The sequence below is a fragment of the Ambystoma mexicanum genome, chromosome 5p (assembly GCF_040938575.1).
Source record: "Ambystoma mexicanum isolate Mex_15411 chromosome 5p, UKY_AmexF1_1, whole genome shotgun sequence".
NCBI classification, from domain to species: domain Eukaryota; kingdom Metazoa; phylum Chordata; class Amphibia; order Caudata; family Ambystomatidae; genus Ambystoma; species Ambystoma mexicanum.
The window spans coordinates 1046411637-1046434567 of NC_090930.1; the positions used below are offsets into that span (position 1 = coordinate 1046411637).

Here is a 22931-nt window from a genome sequence, read left to right on the forward strand (position 1 = left end):
TTAAAAGAAAAAATGGACACCACGCTTTCTCTACATTTTCCCATTCCAATTCCACACTTACAGTAGGTAGAACAAACAGTACTTTTCTCCAGGGAACTCGGAGAAAATCCTTTGCCAGTCTTTTGAGAAGAGACAAAACTGCTGATGCATTTATTCCTTTATGGGTATACGCCATCATTTACATTGCATGCCACTTCCTCGACATGTTCACTATTTCTTTCTCATTAGTAATTTATATGTATAGTATGTAAGGTGCACTTTGCTATACACATTACACACACAGACACGTATGTTACATTTACAAAGAGGTAGACTTAAGGAGTCTTAACATTTTCAAAAAAAGCAGCGGCCTCCATGCTGGGCCAGTCTCCAGTGCGTCCTTCACCTCTTTTCCCTCATCCTCTGGGCCAGCTGGTAGACTCAGACGGGCACTTGGGCAATCAACAATTTCTCATAAGACAGCTCGACAGCCCAGTGTGGGCTGGTCCGATTCACCGTTTTATTTTGTACTTGAGCTGGTAACCTCAGGACAGGATGCTTGATTTCAGAAATGGAACCAGTAACCCTTCCACCCCAACGCGCACACACACCCACATTCGAGCACAAGTCAACCCGATGCGCTATGAATGAATGACATGAGTCATGTCTTATGTGTTAATTGTTTTTCACATATTAATCTTTGCCTGCACCCCCTTCCCACAGGTGCCTCATGCTCCCACCTTCCACCAAGTAGCCAAGTCTATTTATTGACCAGCACTCCTGGAGAAGTATGTACAGAGTAGTGTGTTTGTCTGGTGTAGTCCCTCCGGGTGAGCACCTAGGCCTGGAAGAGACACAGGACTGACCTGCCATCATGCGCCCTGTGCAGTCTTTCCATGCTGTGCCATAGCTCCAGGGACACCAGAGACCACAGCAACCTGCAGTTGCAACAGGTCCTGGTGGCAGCAGTTGCAGGGCAAGCTCCTCAGGCCAGAGGCTTCATTCTGAGTATCTGTCTGGAGCTGTGTTGTGGCAGTTGGTAACTGCTACACAAGCCCATGGTCAACCTGCAACTCCTCCCACACCATCCAGAAGATACCACTCCTTACCTGTTCCTGCTTGCTAAGACGTACATACCGAAGACATAAGGTAAACATGAAAAGCAGGGGCATGCTGGGCAAAATGGGATTAATGCAAGAGCATCATACTGAGTCTAATGGTATATGGGCACGCTGGGGAAACAGGGTCTGGAGTGTGGTCATAGTGCCATAATTAAGCTTGGCCATTCTTAGATAACTGGGACTAATGCAATCAGGCTAGGTTCGGCTAAATGGCATATCTCAGTCGGGCCAAGTTGGGCTAACTGTACACAATAGTATCTGGCCAGATTGGGCTAACTAAACATTATAGATTTCTGGGCTAATGGGGGGAAATGGTATCTGGTTCTGCTGTGAAATCTGAGCTTAATGGACACATAGCATGCCTCATAAATCAGAATTGATGATACCTGGCCATACTGGACATCTAGGCCGAACAGAATCTGGCCATGCTGGGTTTGTTGGAATTTTTCCATGCTTGGCTTACTAGGTATGATGCATCTGGCCAGGATAGGCAGCCAATAAGAGATTGCTGAGATAACTGGGCATAGGATATCTGGCCATGCTGGGCTCAATGGGCAGTGGATTATGGTAATTATTATTGCAATTTTAATTTTAATTTTATTTATTTTCTATTTTGGCTGGTTCAAAATATTAAACCTTTCAAAACATATAAAAGTCATTGTAATTACATCAGTCAAGTCGACATAATGAACTGAGCACCCCAGTCCATGGGCATGCTGGACTCATGGAATCTGATTATTTTTGACAGCCTGGCACTAATTAAATCGGCACAAAGGATCCAGGGGTCATGCACTGCGTGCTAGATGCACATAAGGGTAAATCACACGGTTGCAATATATAAAAACACAAATCTGCAGTTGTGTAAATGAATAGTTAATACAATCTCTGTTAGGTGTATATTAGTGTGCGGCAGTCGCTGCATTATGGCTAATGACTTTTGATTTGAATGACGGATTTGGCTTAAATTATGAAAACAAAAAGATTTGTCACAGCCACCCCTGCCCGCTTCCCCACCCCCGAAGTGTTGAGAGTTTCGGGAAGATCAGTTACAAAATAAAAAAATTATTAAGTTAAAAAACACTGTTGCTCCAGTGCGCAGCCAAAACCGCTGGGTGGAATTGGACCAGGTACGTAACAACTTTGGCACGAAGCGTTAACTCGATTTCTCAGGGGCTAGGGGGTCTGGGATGATTGCATCCAGTCATTTTTAAAATATTTGACGGAGAATGGGGGGCCTCCTTCTTCCAAAATGATTGCTATATCTCCCATGTTGCTTTGCAGCAGAGTCAGAGTGGCTCTTCGGAACTGAAATCTTCCTTTTTTTTTTGTTTGATGCAAGAAATGTTTGCACATTTTATTAAAATGTTTGCGAATATCCGAAAACGAAAAGTGGAAAAAATGCCTTTTGATAGAGGACAGCGGATGAAATGGCACCAGGCTAGAGGTAGGGAGGGGGAAAGAGGACACCATTTGAAATTGGGGAGTTGGGGGCAGGGCTGGGAGCCAAGGTCAGATCTTAAACATTTTAGCTCAGTTTGGGGTCATTTTTGCATATTCAGGGTTATATAATAACTGTAAATATTTCCCAAATATTCATGGTTATTTGTAGTTAATTGCTATATAACAGCGGTTACAGGAAAAAAAGGTTTTGAGATTAATACAAAAAAGTGGAATTTGACAGCTAAAGTGAGGTGTGGGGTAACCTATTAGGGCAAAATGTCAAGGGGTGCAATATGGCCCTGGCCAGTGAGCACGAAGGCCATGCTCATTGGCCAGGACCAAAGCCCCTGGATAGTGGATTCCAAAAGAAATGTATAGTCGGCCATGGCCAACTAGGGAGCCCAAAAGAAACATATTGGGGGAACATGTACAGTGGACGGCTCTGCAGTGTTTTTATTTTTAAAAGTGTGCATGACCAAAGACCGTGCTCACTGGCCAGACCCGTAGGCCCCAGCTAGTGGGCCCGAAAGACATGTATAGTGTCCCACCTAGTGGGTTCAAACGAAACATATTGGGGGAACTTGTACAGTGGACACAGCCAAAGGCCATGGCTAATGGCCCAGTAGAATTTTAAAATATACAGTGGGCAGGGCCTTGGGGTGGTAAGAGGTCTTGAAGGGAGTAGATTCCTGCTTCCCTCAGTTCAGCAGATGCACAGCAGATGATGGACAGCATTTCTTCACTTTTCCTTGCCTTCACTCCTGTTCTGTGTCAGGTCGTGCATCACAACATATACCTTCGAAACGCTGCTTTCTCTTTGTGGATGGATTTCCTTGTTGGATGCATGGGTCTGTGCACTGGTGGGCCTTTCTCATCGACAAACACTGTAGTGATGATATTTCAGAGGTTGAATGGAACCAGTTGTATTCATGTTGGCACTGCCAGTCAATTACTGCACTGATGGCTCCCTTCAACTATGTCTCACAATAACACTCTGTAATGGATATGTTGTGCAGGAGATTCTCTGGAATCTCCAGCACAACATTCCTTACATTATAACACTCATGCATTCATTTGAAAACAAGCTGCAGGAATTTGAAGGGGTACCGTGTTTTTATTGAATGCCAAATGGTTTGTAGGTGGTACTTGAAGCTGGGAGAGGAAAGGGTAAGATTATAAAGAGTATGAATAGTGCAGTTGTATAATTTGTCAAGCAGGAGGATCCTGTAGATGGGAAGGCCACAAATGGGGAGGCTACAGTAATCGAGGATACTGGGTTCAGTATGAGGGTTCTGGCAGATTTGTAAGTGAGGAAGAGGCAGATTTTTCGAATATTTTGCAGGCCAATGCCGGCTACAGTAGAGATGGTTTTAATGTACTAGTGTAAGTTGAGATTGCTAATAAAAAGCACAAAGAAGTTGCCAGGTAGGGAGAGAGGTAGATGGGAGGGGTATTTGAGGTAGGGAGGGAGGCTACTTCAGTCATGGAGGAATTATGCATTGGACAACAAAGTACTATCTGTGGTCTGTTTTTGTAGAGTGACGGCTGGCGAATCCAGGTTAGAGAGGGTCATAGAGGTCATTGGAGTCTAGGTAGGAGGGTATCCTGTTAATTATGAGTTAAGTATTTTAGAGTAATTAAAGAGGAGAGATACACTCCGATAGGCAGGATTGTTGGTGTCTGTCAGGGGTTTCTTAAGGATTGGTAAAATAGCTGCTTTTAAAGAAGGAAAGTGAAGGAGAGGTATTTTAAAGAGGGAAAGTGAAGAAGAGGTAGAAGCAGAGAAGGGGCAATCCTTTCTTGATCATCTGCAGGGCAACGGCTTAGCAGGGGTGCAGAAGCAATGGGAAGTCCTCTGGATGGATTCCAATTCAGAGGCTGATGTACGCCATTGCTTTAAATATGACTGCCTGTTGGTGCCTAAATCCCTGCGCCTCATGTTCGAGGTTCTCCCTTGTAGGTAAGCCAGCACACTCTAATGGGCTGGAAAGGGTTGTATTCAAACATCTTATTAATTTCTTAGAGATCCACAACCTTCTAGACAGGTTTCTACTCGTGTCACTTCACGGAAACTGTTCTGATGACTGCCTCCAACTTCATCACCTCTGCTAAGTACTCCAATTTATCCTAATTTTCCTTGACCTGGCCAGTGCATTTGACACTGTTGATCAGTCTGTTCTATTTAATAATCTCTCTTCTTGGGATTCGCGGTCAAGCCCTTGAATCCTACCTAGCACCTCTATAGTTCTGTCTCGTGCAACAACCACATCTCAACTCACTGATCTTACTGTAGGTGTTCCACAAAGCTCTGCCTTGGGTCCTCTCCACTTTAAACTCTACTCTGCTGATCTTGGGGCCCTAATCTCCTCCTTTGAGTTCTTGTACCAACTCTTTGTGGATGACACCCAAATCATCTATTTTTCTGAACTCTCCTCTGATCCTTCTATCAAAATGTCAAATTGTCTCTCTGCCATAAAACATTGGAAGACTTTGCACTCTCTGTTGTTAGACCTTTCCAAAACCGAGATGCTCTTCTTCCTTGCCAAATGCTCTCTCATCTCCCCCCCCTGCCTTCCCAGTTCCCACCTGACACTTTCCCCTACTCCTCTTCAGTTAGAAACCTCAGCGCCATCTATGACTCTTCTCACACCTTGTCTACTTTCATCTCCAAAACTGCAATGGCAGCTCACCTCAACCTCCTAAATATTTGGAAAATCAGGCACCTCCTTTGTTTCAAGACTGCCAAGCATATCTTAACCACTTGTTTCTTCTCTAAATGTGACTATTGTGCAAGCCTTTGGTCTCCCCAACTATGGTTTCTCAACAAGATCATTAACTTCACTACCAGACTCTCTTTGAACTGCCTCACTTCACACCTATTGCCTCTTACATCACCAGGCTGGATGGCTGACGATGCAAGAAAAGGGCCAGATTTAAATGTATTCTCTTAGTTCATAAATCTATCCGTGGTAAGGCACCACCTTAACTATTCTCCTCTATCCAACTATACAAGTATTCTTGTAATCTCTGCTCTGCCTCCTCGACTACCCAAGTGGTGCCTTGCCCTCCCTGTGCTTCTTCACGCTTCTGCTCTTTCTCTCTTCTTGATCCTCCTGCATGGAATTCTCTTCCCCTGGACATTAGAGATACAGTCTACACTGATTTGGGCCAAAATTAAAGCCTACATCCTTGTCTCTGAGTTATCCTCTTAACCTATCTCTCATCTGTCTTTGTGCAAACATTTTTCCCTCGCCTCTAACTTGCCTTTGTCCGTCCCTTTCTCTGCCTCCACTCTAAAACCTCTCCCTTCATGGTTGCAGCCCTAACATAGCTGGCCGTACCACCTACCTACACTTAAAAATGTCTAATGTTGACTGTCCTTAATCTATGTATTTTCCCTGGTGAGTGTAGCATTTACCCCCACCACAACCTGGTCTGAATACCACTCAAACTCACCCCATTGTAAGTAGCACTGTGCTTCCCTTCAAATCTGATATCCTATCTATTGTACATTCTTTTGCAATCAAAAAATCATTGTTCTTCCCTGAATAGAAATGTTACATGAAAAAACACAGTACCAAATGTGAAAAACATGCCAAATCTGTAAGACTGGTGGTATGAAGATTGAGAAGGCGTTCCAAGAGCTCTACGCTATATTTCAGAGTTGTATTGCCAAAAACATATATGGTACCAACGCATGTGAGGTTCAGTACAGTATGGTGGCCATCTTGCACATTTGTTAACTTGTGCATTGCCTTTCTATTTTTGCATCTCTTTTAGGTAAAATTCTGGATTTGCTGCCCGAAGGTACCATTGATTCTTCCACAATACTGGTGCTGGTCAATGCTATTTATTTCAAAGGCGAATGGGCGGATAAGTTTAATAAAGAAGACACAGTGGACATGCCGTTCAGGCTAAATAAGGTAATTATTTTAGCTGAACTGTAAACTGCCATCAGTTTTCAGTCTTAAGGAGCCAAAGACGAATTAAGGCAGGGGCACTGTGGGCATTTGGTTGATGGCATGTGTGAAGGCACATACGTTTTTGGGCAACTTCTTGAGGCATGTAACTTCAAGTAAGGTGGGATCATTCATTCTTTCCTCAGTGTCTATGAACTCTGTGGGTTCGCACCCAGACTACCTTGTGCTGTAGGACACCTGCCATTTTGTTTCACAGTCTGTGATGGCCCTCTGCACTGAATTGCATATTCAGAAGTTCCTAAGACCCTTCGAAATTATTTTTTTACACTGAGACATCGGGAACAGCTAGGACCTTTGGAAATGCCTTCTTGTAAAATAGGTCTTCAGTCTCGGTGGCATGAAGGGTGTCTTCTAGGAAGGGTATATTGCATCTCTGTGGGGATAATGAGCCTTCCTCAACCACCTTCAGGGAGGCAATTCGACTAGCAGCCGTATCAGCCGAGTCCCTGGGGGCTCGCTTCCCACATATGTTTGGATGGGGTGTGTTGAGGCAAATCAATACTGAGACAGACAAACTCATTAGACCTCATTAAGAGTATGGCGGTGCATGAAAACATTGAGGTAATGCAGTGGTAACAATGTTACCACTGCATTACCGTGGAATTGCTGCACCGCCGTACTACTAGTTTGGTGGTAAGGTGGAGGATTTTCATCCAGCAAAAATGCTGGAAGTAAATCCTTCATCTTACTGCCAACAAAACTGCAAAATCGGTGGAATTTCTGCTACCATAATTACTTCTTGCAGTAATTCCATTGAAATCCTATTGTCTCCAGAAAATGGGGCCTTACCCCGCCAACCACCACTTGTAATTCCACAGTAAATCCGCAGGACTAAGTGGTGGTAACAGCAATTCTGTTTGGCGGTATTTTGACAGATTTACCACCAACATAATGGCACATTTGTAATGAGGCCCATTGCAGTGTATCCTTGTGATATTTGGTGGGAAAAGAAAAGCAATCAGCAAGGGAAGATGGAAGGATTCATTACCGTCGTGCCCTGTGATCATGGTCAAGCAGTATGCTGTGATTTAGGGCCTCATTACGAGGTGGGCGGTAAGGGATACCGGGCACCGATGCCGGTAATTCCCTTACCCCCAATTCCGAGGTCCCTTAGCGGGAACCACAAGGGACGTGTGGTCAGGCCACACGTCCCTTACGGGTCCCGTTAGGGGACCAGGGCGCTAATTACGGGCCTGCCATTAGCAGTCACGTAATTAGCACCTTCCCCATTCCCATTGAGCCCTATGGGGGCTCAATGGGAATGGGGAATGGCATTTGGAATGGGGACTTACCAGGTCCGCCAAGTGCGGAATGTCCCGGTAAGTCCCCACTCCACCAGTTCGGACCCGGACACGATTTTGGAGGCAGCCATGGCGCTAATTGCGCCATGGCTACCTCCAAAGTCGTAATGGGGCCCTTAGTGATTACCATGAGGAAGAAAGTAAAGGAATCAACACACAGAGGTGAAGGGATTGAATTTGGTGCTTCCTTAAGCTATTTATTGAACCATATATTCCGATCTCGTATGATTGAGCCGTGGGAAAGAAAGCAATTGGCAAAGGAGTCAATACTACGGCTGGCGGTACCCATTTCATTACAACTTTCTGATCTTGGGCAAACACTATACCCAGAGCTCTGGCATTGCAACCTAGCGGAGAAAAGGACGCAGTCAGCAATGGAAAGTGAATATATCATTGCAGAGCAGTCTTGTTATCTTGGCCAAACGGTATACTCCAAGCTCTAAAGCTGTCTTTTGAAACATGACACATGAGGATGTGCAGGAACCTTCCTCCCTGTGTGGGATGTACTCTTCAACCCAACCCATCATTCCCAATGAACTGTCCTGCAAATGAAGCCCAGCATCTACCAAACCTGTAGCGTGTTTTTACCAGAGGCATGTAGCTTTCACTTAATATGCTCCTACTCTCTGCAACATAAAATGACCCATAGCACCCCTATACCTACAGGCAACTTGTCTGCTTTCTGCAAACTGGTCAAAACAGATTTTAAACTTACACATAGCTACTTTACTTTTAAACTTGCAAATAGCTACTTGACAGCAGTGTCAATAGCTGTTTGTTTTGTTGACCAAGGGCCTAAAGTAATCTTCTGTAGCCTAAGTTAGGCAATGGTTTAATTGGGCCTCATTATAAGGTTGCCGGTCCGGAAACAACGGTACGGGTAAGCTTGCCGGTACTGTTGTTTCCGGATCGGCAAACTATGAGTTTTGCGAGTGGGTGTCTTTTCGTCCACGGATGCACCGGCACCATTCATGAATGGTCCCTCTGCATCCGTCTTCCCCATTCCCATTGAGTCCAATGGGACTCGAATGGGAATGGGGAGAAAAATATTTTGGCACCAGGCAATGAGGATTTACCGGGACCGTCGGGGCCGTACTGCCCCTGTAAGTCCCCATTGCCAGGTGCCGGAAACAAATGAGGCCCATTATGTTTCTATGAAAGATTGCACCTTTTTCTTAGACAATGCTACATTGTTAAGAAAATGTAATACATATTTTAAAGTTAAAAATAGAGCAATGAAGTCAATAAATACATCTCAAAATACATTTCTTTTCCAGTTTAAAAAAAGAGAATTCAGTGCAAAAATCCCACCTAACTGCCCCTTGGATATTCCACCTCACCATGAAATGTTTGTAAGGTACATCCGGCCCTACAGAAAAAACATTGATTTCCGCTTGAAATATGTCCATCAAGTTTTAAAAAGCTTCTGGAAAGGAGTGGACATTTGTTAAAGTAATTTGTGATATTTGCCATCAGTGTGTTTTATGTGACGAACCAATGGGGTACATCCACAATTTTCCCAAAGCAGAGACTGCGCTAGGCATTTCTGAAACCAGCGCAAACCACTTTGGCCACCCCCCAAAACATATATACTGTTATATTGTGATGTGCATCACAATGATGTTGCATATGCAAATACGACAATAATAATAAGTCCATTCAATGAATCACACGGAGCCTGGCTGGTGCGTCTGATCTTATTTATTTCAGCGCAAAACTGAGCTTCAGGCGCTAACCCCACCTCTATATTAACACGTGGGGCGCAGCCCACCAGAACTGAAATAATAGAAAGGAGACTTGGCTCCATGACAACTGATTGTCAGATAACAAAAGAAAAGGGACACAACATCTTCCCCCCACTTAAATGGCTGGTTGGGATCATCAGTTCATCTCTTCTATCCACCTGGAGGGCTTGCGTATTGTTCTCCTTGAAGGGCTGTGTGGCGGCACAGGGGCCAAGCTGAGAGTGGTGTCACTATCACTGTCATCTGCGTCTCGGTCCTCTCCTCTGTACTCAGAGTCTATGTCCGATGATTTGTCTGCTGCAGCTATGGTCGGGATCTCAAGTTCTTGATCTCCTTCAAGTGTTCTGAAGAATGAGGAATTCCTTGTGACAGTTCCTTGCGGGTTAGCTGCCGTTATCATGGACCCACCTATTTGAGTTACTGTCATAGGTTCAGGGTTGAATGCCAGGGTGTCCTTGGCATTCTGAGTTTGTCTAATTAGTACTTGATCACCTACTTGGATGAGGCTCAGTCTTGCTTGTCTCCTGTGATCAGAGTATTCCTTCATTTTCATCTTGCTCGCCTTGTCTTTGTCCAGGGTGTTGTCAATGATGGTGGCAGGCAGTGTGGTCCTTGGGTTGTGGGGAATTCTTGTCCATATGACCCAGACGAACATTAAGGCTGATGGATACTCGCCTGTGGAACTGTAGGGCGTGTTTCGGTATTCCTGGAGCAACGTGCAGATGGCTTGCATAAACGACCCATTGGTGATGGAGCAGATTTGAAGTGTCCTTTTGAGGCTGCTTGTGAATTTTTCTGCCATCCCGTTGGCTTGTGGCCACAGTGGCGTGATCTTTCTGTGTTGGAAGCCTAGATGTTCTGTGAACATTGCAAAGTCGTGACCACTGAAAGGTGGTCCTTTGTCTGACTTCACCGTCGATAGAATCCCATAGTCTGTGAATGTTTTATCCAGTGCTGGTATCCCTGCCTGAGCGCTTGTGGAGTGGATGAGATGCACTTCTGGGAAATGGGACATTTTGTCTACGATTACTAGTGCATATTTCACGTGTGCCAGTGGTCCGAACATATCACTTCGTCCCATATTTGTAAGGGCATTTCTAAGGGTCTTAGTGGCGCTGGGAACATGCGTGGAGCGACTGCTTGACATGCGATGCACTTTCTGAAAAGCTTTTCTACCTTCTCATCCATTTTGGGAAACCACACTTTGGTCCTGAGTTGTCTCTTCGTAGATACCACCCCCTTGGTGTCCAGAGTGAGCGATGGCTGGAATCTGGTCTTGCAGACTAGATGGTATGACAAGTCTGTTTTCTTTCAGTAGTAATCCCTCAGGGGATGTGGATAGAGTGTGTTGTATGAGCTTGAATGTGTGTAGCTGCTCTTCTTCTTTGGTAGATAGGTTATGCTTGTTGTGGCGTCTCCTGTGCCACAGACCAGACTTTAGACACTCCTGAACAGTTTGGATCCGTTTGTCACCCTGCGTTGCTACTAGTAGATGGGTTGCGGTGATGGATTTTGGGAGTGCATTGTCTATGAGATAGTTGATGTACTGATTTACTTTCATGACTGATGTTCTTCCTTGGCCGGAAGTGGGTATCTGGACAGGAAGTCTGCAGGGTTGCTGTTTTTTCCTGGTCGGTGGATGATGTTGATCTGGCTATTCGAGGTGGCATTTTGGCAGTGGGTTTGCCGTAGATGGTGGTGAGCGCCTGATGGTCCGTGACAATGGTGAATGGGAAGCCGTATAGGAAAAGATGATAGTGTTTGCAGGCCCACACTACTGCTAGGCTTTCCTTTTCTTTCTGGGAGTAGGCGCATTTGGTGGGCAATAAACTGAGACTCGCATAGGCCACAAAGCGTCTCGGTGCTTTGGGCGGTGCTCCTGGTTTTGATTGTGCCAGAATTGCTCCTAGCCCCACGGGGCTGGTGTCTACAGTGAGTTCTGTGTCATATTCAGGGTCGTAGTAGGCCATGCATGAGGCGGACGCAATGCGTTGCTTGATTTCTTGGAATGCATCTTCGCACTCACTTGTTCACTGCAATTCTTGGTTCTTTCCCATGAGATGTCTGAGAGAGGTGCTCACCGATTCAAAATCTTGGATTACCTTATGCAATAACTTGCCATCCCTAGAAATGAGCATACCGCTGATGTGGACGTAGGGGTGGGAGCATCTACTAGTGCTTGTACTTTCTCGGGGTCTAGTTGCAAACCATTGTTCGAAAATATGTGTCTGAAGAACTTTAGCGTGGTTTTGCTAATTTTCACATTTGTCCGGGTTGAATGTAAGATGTGCATTTTCAAGTGCCATGCATACTCTTCTGAGGGTGTCGTCATATGTTTCTTAACTGGTGACAAATATTAGGATATCATCGCCATAGTTTGACAGTTGGGAATATGTTTGATTACTTGATGGATCTCGTTTTGAAAATTTCAGCAGCAGATGATACCCCTAAGTCTTTTGTATCTGAATAAACCCAGATGTGTAGAGAAACTGGTGATGTATCTTGATGAGGGATGCAATTCAAGCTGATGATAGCCTTTGTTCAGGTCAAGCTTTGAGAACACTTTGGCGCCGTTTAAGAGGCGCATCATATCTGTCATTCTGGGCGCGAGATGCCGTTCTCTTTCAATGGCCACATTTGGGGCCCGCATATCCACGCAAATGCGTATGCTGGTTTTGTTGTCCTTTTTGGGCACCTTTTTGGGTACGATCGGTGATACCCATGGCGTCGGCCCCATGCTGGCTCAATAATGTCTTGTTGAAGAAGTGATTGAATTTCATCCTCAACGTGTGTTACGCTCACCTGGTCTCTGTGGGGGCGTTGGGGCACGGTTGGAGCCCTCCCTTGATTTGACTCCTCGGAATCGCCTTCCCCTCCAGATAGTGGTTGGACCTGCAGCTCAGGAGATGGGTAATGCCCCGGAGTAAAGAGGAGAGGCATTGAAAATGGAGTGGGGATATTGTGACTTCCCCCAACCCTTTTATGCCAAAATACAGTGTGCAAGCGCTTTCCCATATAAGCTCACCTGTAGTTTTGTAATGTTGAGCTATCCGTCCTGCTTATCCTAGCAGGGGCGCGTAGAACGGTCCAAGTTGTTTCGCTGGTCCATGGGAGTGTTGATCCAGACCAGCTGCGACCAATCCACTTTGAGGGTAAGTCTTTGGTTATAACTATTGTTCGATAAGGCTGTCTGTATTTCGTCTAATAATTATTCTTGCAATCTCTCATTCCATTTCCATAGGTACGGAGAAGTAAATCGGGGCCGAAGAGAGTCCGGAAGACCTGAGAGGCTGATGGCGTTTCAACAGTGACAGGTAAGTTGGTCTTTATAAGGGAACTCTAGTCTTTTGTATGATGTGGCTATGCGTTATATATGCATATCAGTTCTAACCTGTTGTGTTCTTATTTCCTCGTAGGTGCAGGCCGACTATGAAGAACGGCGTCTGGATTCTCGATGAAGATTCGCGGTTGCTGGATGAAGACTCCGACTTTGACCGTGATGGAATGCCGGTGAGAAAGAAGACTTTGACTCCGACCGTGATGGTATGCAGGTAAGAGGAATAGTCCGACTCCGGCCGCGATGCAGGTAAGAAGAGCTCTCAGCGATATAGCGGCTGGCAGCAGGTAAGATGCGCGCTCAGCGATGTAGCGGCTGGCAGCAGGTAAGATGCGTGCCCAGAGATGTAGCAGCTGGCAGCAGGTAACATGCGCGCCCAGCGTTGTAGCGGCTGGCAACAGGTAAGGAGCGCCCTCAGCGATGGAGTAGTTGGGGGGGAGGCGCATGCGGCGATGTAGCGGTAGACTGTAGGTAAGGAGCACTCTCTGGGATATCTTCAGGTTGAGGCTGCAGGATTCCAGTGATGCGCAGGTAAGCACAGCGGAGAGCGTTACGCTGCTGAAAGCAGAATAGTGCAAAGCGAAGGCACGTGGATGGGCTGGCCTTATATAGGCTGGCTCAGGCCCCTCCCTTTAGCCCCGCCTACTGGCTCCACCTTGCCCTTCTTTGGGACTGTAGCACGTGCCTTCCAGTTCTGTTCTATGGCCACGCCCGGCCCAGCTGCACACGCCCCTTGGTATAGAGTGTCAGAGCACACTTTTACATGAGCCTTGGACCCTGGGGATGAGGAAACACTGGCCCCTTGACTAGTGGCCATGACAGCACTCCCCCACAAGGCCCCTCTCACGGGTGACCTCCTCCCTGGTCCAGGCTTGGTGGGGTTATTGCGATGAAACCGTCTGATTAGTCGAGGCGTATGGAAGAACTCCACTGGCTCCCAAGTGTGATCTTGAGGTCCATAACCCTTCCAGTCAATTAAGTAGTGCAATTGTGACCTCACTATTTTAGAATCTAAGATGCCCTTAACTTCCTACTCAGGTTCTCCTTTGATAATTTTGTGTTCCGGTGGTTGTGTAATTCTTGTCTCAGGCTTCAGAGGCTTCAAGAGGGAAATGTGAAATACAGGGTGGATGCGCCTATTGTCAGGTTGTAGCTCTAGCTTTACTGCGACTGGGTTGATGATAGCTTTGACAGGATAGGGCCCAAGATACCTGGGGCGGAAGACCCGAGGTCCTTTTAGTGGGCTATTTCTGGCCGCTAACCATACTTTGTCTCCGTTTTGGTAGTGTGGAGCTTCCCTCTATGCCGGTCAGCTAACTTCTTTTGTTGTTCTTTGGCTCTGGTTAAGCTCTTGTTTGCTTCCTTGAGGGTTTGAGTAATAGTTTTATGTAGGGAGGTGATTGCTGGCATTTCTAGCTCATCAAGTGGGTGAAAGGAAGATGTCTGTGGGTGCCGACCATTCATGATGTAGAATGGGGTTTGTCCTGTGCTAGCGTGGATAGAGTTATTGTAAGCAAATTCCGTTAGCCAAAGAACATCTTTCCAGGATCCTTCGGTCTGTTGCAGCATGCACCATAGGTACTGCTCCAGCATCTGATTAGTCCTTTCAGTTTGACCATTGGTCTGGGGATGGTGACTGGTAGAAAGGCAGAGATCAATTTTCACGATCTTGCAACAATTCCTCCAGAAGGCTGAGACAAATTGTGTCCCCCGATCAGAGATCAGTACTGAGGGGAAGCCATGTAATTTGACTACTTGTTCCAGGAACACAGTGGCCATGATTCCAGCAGTAGGAAGTCCTTTTAGGGGAATAAAGTGTGCCATTTTAAAGAATAAGTCCACTACTACTAAAATGGTGTTGAAGCCGTCACAAGGAGGCAAGTCTGTAATAAAGTCCATGGACAAAGTATGCCAAGGAACCGGTGGTATGCTTAGGGGACGTAATAATTCTGCAGGGCTGTTTTTTTTAGATTTTTGCTGTGCGCAGACTCCGCAGGTCACAATGAATTGGGCCACATCCTTTCTCCAGGTTGGCCACCAATAATTCTTCCTGATATTGGGCCGCGTTTTAGTAACCCTGGGGTGTCCCTCCACTAGTGAGTCGTGGTAGTTGGCGATGATCTTGTTTTGGGTTTCTTTAGCCTTAATTTATAGTCTCCCCTGAAAATAGAGTAAGTTGTCCATGACAAAGTAATGATCTGCCTTATTCAACCATTCTTGTTAGGCGGTTTGATCCATTTGTGATTGGAGGTCGGTCTTTAATTCTTCCCAACAGGCGGTTACTGCAATCTGGTTCTGAAATTGTTCCTCCGGGGTAATGGGTACTGGTTCTGATGCTATGAATGCATCCTGGTTATCGCCCATTCGTGACAGAGCGTCAGCTTTTCCGTTCCGCACTCCAGGTCGGTACGTGATTATGAAATCATACTCTGCGAAGAAGAGAGCCCAGCAACACTGATGAGATGATTGGGCCTTGGTTGTCTTTAAATACTGCAAATTGCGATGATCCGTGATAACGGTGACAGTATGCCTAGCTCCCACGAGGTAATGTCTCCAGTCTTTAAGGGCTCCTTTGATTGCCAATAGTTCTTTGTCGGTTATAGCATAGTTCTTTTCAGGTGCTGTAAACTTGCGGGACCAAAATGCTATAGGATGTAACTGTCCAGTGTCTGGGTCTCTCTGTGATAACACCGGCCCCATGGCCACATTGGAGGCGTCGGTCTCAACTACATAAGGTAGATCGGGTCAGGGATGCTGGACAACTGGGGCTGAAGTGAACGCCGATTTCAATTCCTGGAATGCCTTTTCAGCGTCGGATGACCAAGAAAACATTTTATTCTTTCTTAGCAAAGAGGTGATAGGGTGGACGATTTGTGAAAATCCCTGAATGAACAGCCGATAGAAATTGGCAAACCCGAGTACGCTCTGCACTCCTTTGATTGATGTTGGAGATGGCCACTGAAGAATTGCTTCCACTTTACGAGTATTCATGTGTACCCCTCGTGGGGTAGGCATAAAGCCCAAGAACTCAACTTCTGTAACGTGAAAAAAACATTTTTCTAGTTTGGCAAATAATTGGTTCTTACAGAGCTTTTCCAAAACGGCTCTTACATGGCCCATGTGCTCCTCCTTGGATGCCGAACAAATGAGGATATCATCGATATAAACAAGGACACAGACATCTAGCAGTCCGTGGAGTACGTCCTTCATAAAGAACTGGAATGCGGCTGGTGCATTGCATAGCCCGAAGGGCATAACTTGGTACTCGAAAAGCCCATATTTGGTTCGGAATGCTGTCTTACATTCGTCGCCCTTTTTCACTCTGACCAGGTGATAAGCTCCTCGTAGATCTGACTTCTTATAGATTTGAGCATTCTTTACCTGGTCGAGTAGCTCAGGAATGAGTGGCAGAGGATACCTATTCTTTACAGTAATCTGGTTTAACGCCCTATAATCTATGCAGGTCCTGAGGTCCCCTTCTTTCTTTGGTACAAAGAAAAGAGCTGAGGAGGCTGGGGACTTGATTGGGCGGATGAACCCATTAGCTAAGTACTGATCTAGGTATGTTCGTAGATGCTGATTTTCCTGCTCAGTCAGAGCATAGATTCTGCTGCAGGGAACTTGTGCCCCGGGGACCAGATCGATTTGGCAATCGTAAGTTCTGTGTGGTGGTAGGGTGTTGGCTTGTTCCTTTTGGAACACATCTGCAAAGTCTTGATATTCAGAAGACAATGAGCCCGACATTCCCAGGATGGGTTTCTCCTTGTGTTGTAATCACCTCACATCCCTAAGGTATCAGTTCTTGGTGCATTCTCGGGGAAAGGTCAGCTTTCTTGTGCGCCAGTCGATCCTTGGGTTATGGGTTTCCAGCCACGGCATTCCTAGAATCATTTGGAACTGGGGGGCCCCTATGAGATCAAACAAAATGCTTTCCCGGTGACCATCCTGACATGTCAGCATTACCTCGTCGGTGTGTTGAGTTACTGGCCCCGAAGACAGCTGAGAGCCATCCACGGCAGTGGCCTTTTCCGAAAGCGGATTTTGCTGAAGCGGAAGGCCTATCTGTGCAGCCAACCCCTGGTCGACGTAATTTCCCACCGCACCACTATGGATGTAGGCTTCTACAGCATGTACTCTCGATGGTTGTTGGGGATGGGCTATTAATACTGGAATGACCAGGTGTGAGGTTGTTACAACTTTATTGATTCCGCTTGACAAGTGGACCTCTACACTTGCCGGGCATCCGAGTTTTGCGGCTCCTGTGCCTTGTCTTTGTTGTCATTGTCTGTGGCACCTACCACCTTCTTGTGGGGGTTTTGTAGGGCAATCCCACAAGAAATTACCAGCTTTTCCGCATTATTAACAGAGCCGCTGTTCTCTTCTTTTTTCTCTTTCAGCCTTAAAAATGGGAGCCCATAATCCCCCTAGTTGCATAGGTTCTGGAGTTTCATGACCCCTGGTCTGTGTGTCCCGAGGTCTTATGTAGACTGATCGCCCTCCGGCTCTTGTGCGGTCCATTTTTCGGTCTTGTAACCGGTGATCTAACTGCACAGTTAGGTTGATAGTCTGCACAGCATTCGGGTGGGTTAACAAGTTGAGCTAGTATGTCCTTTAACTCTCCACGAAGCCCCCTGTAAAACAGTGTGGTCCTTTCCTCTTCTGGCCAATTGGTCTGTGCTGCAAAGCGATTGGAGGTGGCAATATCAGTCAATAAGTCGTGGTTTCCTTGCCTCAGAGACAGTAGTTCGTTGTCTAATGCTTGCTCTTGGAGTGTGTCTGGCAAACAGCTTTTCCAATTCCCGTTGGAATTCTGCAAAGTTCCGAAATATAGGATCATCCTGAGCCACTAATGGTATGGACAATCAGCTGCGCAGCCTCCCAAATAAGAAAGCACAAAGGCGACCCTAGCACTGTCATTAGGGAAGGCTCCTGGTCCACACAAAAAGTGGAGGCGGCACTGATTCTTGAACACTGCATATTTGTTTGGGTAGCCAAAAAAGCGTTCGGGTGGAGCAAGTGGAACCGCCCCTGGGAGTACCACCTGTACTGGTGGTGAGGGCTGCGGCAACAGAGTTGGTGTAATTCCGAGTAACGGGACTTGTCCTGTGTGTGCCTGAAGCATTTGTCTTGCCAGGTCATCTGTTTGTTCTCGGGCTATAATAAGGTCTCTCCTCAGGGAGTTAGTCTCCTGTCTTGAGGCATGCACCTCGGCCCGTAGCTCTCCCAATAGTTGGGCTAATTAGTCAGTTTCAGAAGTTTCCATAACACCCAGGCAGAAATTTAGAGAGGCTTTGCCTTCTGTTATGCTCACTTGGTCTCCGCGGGGGCGCTGGGGCACGGTTGGAGCCCTCCCTTGATTTGACTTCTCGGAATTGCCTTCCCCTCCAGATAGTGGTTGGACCTGTGGCTCGGGAGATGGGTGTTGCCCCTGAGTAAAGAGGAGAGGCAATGAAAATGGAGTGGAGATATCGTGACTTCCCCCAACCCTTTCGTGCCAAAATATGGTGTGCAAGCACTTTCCGATATAAGCTCACCTGTAGTTTTGTAATGTTGAGCTATCCATCCTCCTTATACCAGCAGGGGCACGTAGAACGGACCAAGTTGCTTCACTGGTCCGTGGAAGTGTTGATCCAGACCAGCTGCGACCAATCCACTTTGAAGGTTAGTCTTTGGTTATAACTATTGTTCGATTAGGCTGTCTGTATTTCGTCTAATAATTTTTCTTGCAATGTCTCATTCCATTTTCATAGGTACAGAGAAGTAAATCGGGGCTGAAGAGAGTCCGGAAGACCTGAGAGGCTGATGGAGTTTCAATAGTGACAGGTAAGTTGGTCTTTATAAGGGAACTCTAGTCTTTTGTATGATGTGGCCGTGCGTTCGATATGCATATGAGTTCTAACCTGTTGTGTTCTTATTTCCTCGTAGGTGCAGGCCGACTATGAAGAACGGTGTCTGGATTCTCGATGAAGATTCGCGGTTGCTGGATGAAGACTCCGACTTTGACCGTGATGGAATGCCGGTGAGAAAGAAGACTTTGACTCCGACCGTGATGGTATGCAGGTAAGAGGAATAGTCCGACTCCGGCCGCGATGCAGGTAAGAAGAGCTCTCAGCGATGTAGCGGCTGGCAGCAGGTAAGATGCGCGCTCAGCGATGTAGCGGCTGGCAGCAGGTAAGATGCGTGCCCAGTGATGTAGCAGCTGGCAGCAGGTAACATGCGCGCCCAGCGTTGTAGCGGCTGGCAACAGGTAAAATGCACGCCCAGCGTTGTAGTGGCTGGCAACAGGTAAGGAGTGCCCTCAGCGATGGAGTAGGTGGGGTGGATGAGTGCGCGGCGATGTAGCGGTAGACTGCAGGTAAGGAGCGCTCTCTGGGATATCTTCAGGTTGAGGCTGCAGGAATAATGTGAAGCGAAGGCACGTGGATGGGCTGGCCTTATAGGCTGGCTCAGGCCCCTCCCTTTAGCCCCGCCTACTGGCTCCACCTTGCCCTTCTTTGGGACTGTAGCAAGTGCCTTCCAGTTCTGTTCTATGGCCACGCCCGGCCCAGCTGCACACGCCCTTGGTATAGAGTGTGCAGAGCACACTTTTACATGAGCCTGGCGCCAATGGGACCCTGGGGATGAGGAAGGACTAGCCCCTTGACTAGTGGCCATGACAACGTGTCTCTGGATGTTGAGGGGAATGCCCCGATAGTGTTGAGTGGTTGGTGGTATCTGTGGATTAATGTGTAGCTTAATTTGCCTGTCCTTTAATCTGCCTATCCCTTTGAAGAGGGCTGGGAACATCTTTTTATCATGTCCTTCGAGTTGGTGGTGTAAGCAGACATGATTTGGTACATTATGTGAATGAGTTCCTTTTGTATGGCTGTCTTGAAGCTTAGTATGCTTCCTCCTGGGACTTCTCCCTTGATGACGTACATTTTTACCTTCTGACGCCGGTCCTTGAACGTGGCAGTGAACATGCCTTGGCAATTGAGTGGTTTGTTGGAGCCATACGGGTATATTAGTGTGTCGGCTTGTTTGAATTCTTTCTTCACAGCGAGGGATCTGTAGACGTCGTCGTTGATCATATTTACTGTTGCGCCAGTGTCGATTAGAAACTCTAGATTCTGTCCATTTAGATGAAGGAATAATGTCAGGCTATATTCGACTGCTGTGTTGTTGCCGATGGCATGAACGTAAGCTCTTTTCTGATCCCCGCTGGATGACGATGAGTGAGAGACCCATCTACCCTGCGGTGATTCATCTAAATATCTGATTCTTTGTCTCGCTTTTCTTCTCTGGGAAATTCTCTTGTGGGTGCTGGTGCTGTCTCTCTTCTCTTCTCGTCTCCAGGCTGTGGGTGCCTGGTCACGTGAGGAGCTGTGCGAGCGACGCCTGCTGGGTGTGAAAAATTTCCCACCTTGAATTGCGACCATCTTGTCTCCAGGACTCCCTGCTAGAGTCAGTTGACTGGAAGGATTTTATATTTTTGTAGACGGACTGAAAGTGGTTTTCTTCGCCACATTTGTCGCAGTGATGACCTTTTGCGGGACATGGCCCTAAGTGAGGAAATCTGAATGTGCACCTGTAGCATTTCTTTTGAGCTGTCGAGTCACTCAGGGTGCGAATGGGGCACACCGTGGCTGCTGTGGCTGTCTGCGTGATTGTGATGTTGCCGAGCGATTCAGTCTGTAATGTAGGGCTGTGTCGGCTCTTGCCAGTTGGAGTATTTCTTCCAATGTTCTGCTTTTCTGTAGGATTTGTTTGCGAAATTCTGGCGACCCACATCCTCCAATGGCCTAAGAGCTTCATCAGTGCCTAAGAGCTTCATCAGTTCAGTACCTATCAAAGTCACAATACTTAGCTTTTTTCTGCAATCTCATTATAAAGTTGTCCATGCTTTCACTCTTTTCTTGCGTTGTGGTGTGGAAAATGTGTCTTTCGTAGTCAACATTTCTTAAAGGCGCAAAGTAAGTATTCAATGAGTCAATTATGTCCTGAAATGAATCTGTATTAGCTTCTGGCATCTCAAATACAATGTCACATACTGTGGGTCCCAGTGAATGTAGCAGGATGCCACGTAGGCAGCGTTCTTCTCTCACTCCAGGGGTTTCTATGTAGATGTGGAGTTCTTTCAACCACCTGGCCCATCTGGGTGCCAGGCTACTGGTGTCTGACATTTCAAAATGTGGCATGGCTTGGAGTTGTAGATATTCTGTGTTCCCTTCTTCTCTGGTGTTGGCATGTCGTGGTGTGGAGCTGGCCTGGGGGCTTTGAAGGCCGCTGTCTGAATTGCCTTCTGACATGATGATTGCAGAGGCTGGCCGTGAACGGTGTCACCAGTATAATAGTACGTCTCTATTTATGTTGCTTGAGGCGCAACATGTGTTGCAGTAATTATTTGGTCATTGCGGAAGAAATGAAATGCTTGCCTTAATTCAGCGTGCGCCTCGTGCCTCGTGCTGACTGCAACGTTTGTATGAATTTTTTGTCAGTTTCCTCCGTGGCAGTGCCTGTAATGAGGGGCCTGTTGTGAGGCAGCGAGTAGCGTGGGCCGGAAACACTTGCGTGAAGTTGCTTTCCTCCATGGCGGCACCGTTGAAGTGAATGAAGTCTACCGACTTTGAAATGAAGCATGGAGATGTAATCCTCCGTGGGTCATCACGATAGCGTTGTTGTGGCCGTCGCCGAACGCTGAGATTCAGTGTTTTGCCTGCAGCTGGATGCATGTTGAGCGCTCATTGTTATATTGTGATGTGTATCAGAATGATGTTGCACGCAAATACGACAATAATAATAAGTCCATTCAATGAATCACACAGAGCCTGGCTGATGCGTCTGATCTTATTTATTTTAGAGCGAAACTGAGCTTCAGACGGTAACCCCGCCTCTATATTAACACGTGGTGCGCAGCCCACCATAACAGAAATAATAGAAAGGAGACTTGGCTCCATGACAAATGATTGTCAGATAACAATAGAAAAGGGACACAACACATACAAGATCAAGTACTACAACATGTGAGTGGTGCCGAGACGAGGAAACTACATGTAGAGGCAAGAAGATAAAAGGGAAAAGGGACTTGAATTTGGTTGTTGTGGAAAAAGCAGTGGTAATACCAGCAATGGGGGGGCAGGCGATGTGGTAGAGGAGGAGAAAGTAAGTTGATTGATAGTTGGAGACGTGAAAGAAGGAACAAAGAGAAATTAAACACGTGTCAAAAAGGAAAGAAAGAAGAAGAAAGTGTGTGGAAAAAAGGAAGATATCACCAAAGTATCCCGTATTTAAAGGGGCCGATGCTATCTGAAAGCCGGTGGTGTCCTGCGGCAAGGCGAGCAACAACACAGCGGGGATGGAGGACTTCTGCCCTCAAGTGCGGTGAATGCGCATTGCCAGAAATTGGGCAGGGGGGGCTCACTTCACCGCCGACCGTTCGATAGACCGCTGGGCATTTTCAGAGGAGTCCGTCGGTTTCCCTCGTGGGTGCCAAAAGAAGAGGGGCACTAAGTAAAGAGGAAGCCTAATAAAATATAAGAAGAGAGTGGCAGTTAAGTGACCTGATGTCATCGTTCGGATCCAGGGAATAACTCTGCTCTTGCTCGGCCCAGTGACCATGAGTGACATAGGGATATTCCCTGGCAGTAACCCACAGAGTATAACAACCAGCCAGAACCAAGGGAATAACATAATTGTTTATGCATAACAAGGCCATCCGTGAACTACACATAGCAAAGACCTGTATACAAAACAGTCCTATACTAGTTAACATAAAATAACAAGAATAAACTTTGGTGGGAATTAACTGTACGTGACCTAAACAGAAGCCAAGTCCAGGGAAGGGGATTGTCCCCCTTGGAACTAAATACGGGACAGCCAAGTCCAGGGAAGGGGATTGTCCCCCTGGCTCTACGAGACCAAGGAAGTGGATTGGTCCCTTGGCAAATACTAAAATACATTTAACTTAGGACTTACCTGTTACAGTGGTATACTAGGAAATACCAGTAGGATGTAAGAGAACAACCATTTATGTTTTATTGTTCCCTTGA

The 22931-nt window shown here is 46.6% G+C and overlaps 1 protein-coding gene across 1 annotated transcript in view; it reads left to right on the forward strand.

The window, feature by feature from the left end:
• The window catches only part of SERPINB1 (serpin family B member 1), a 77669-nt gene that overhangs the window by 28471 nt on the left and 26267 nt on the right, over positions 1 to 22931 (forward strand). Inside the window, exon 5 of the mRNA XM_069613533.1 lies at positions 6321 to 6463. Coding sequence (XP_069469634.1) covers positions 6321 to 6463 — 143 coding nt within the window. The remainder of the gene's footprint in view (positions 1 to 6320; positions 6464 to 22931) is intronic.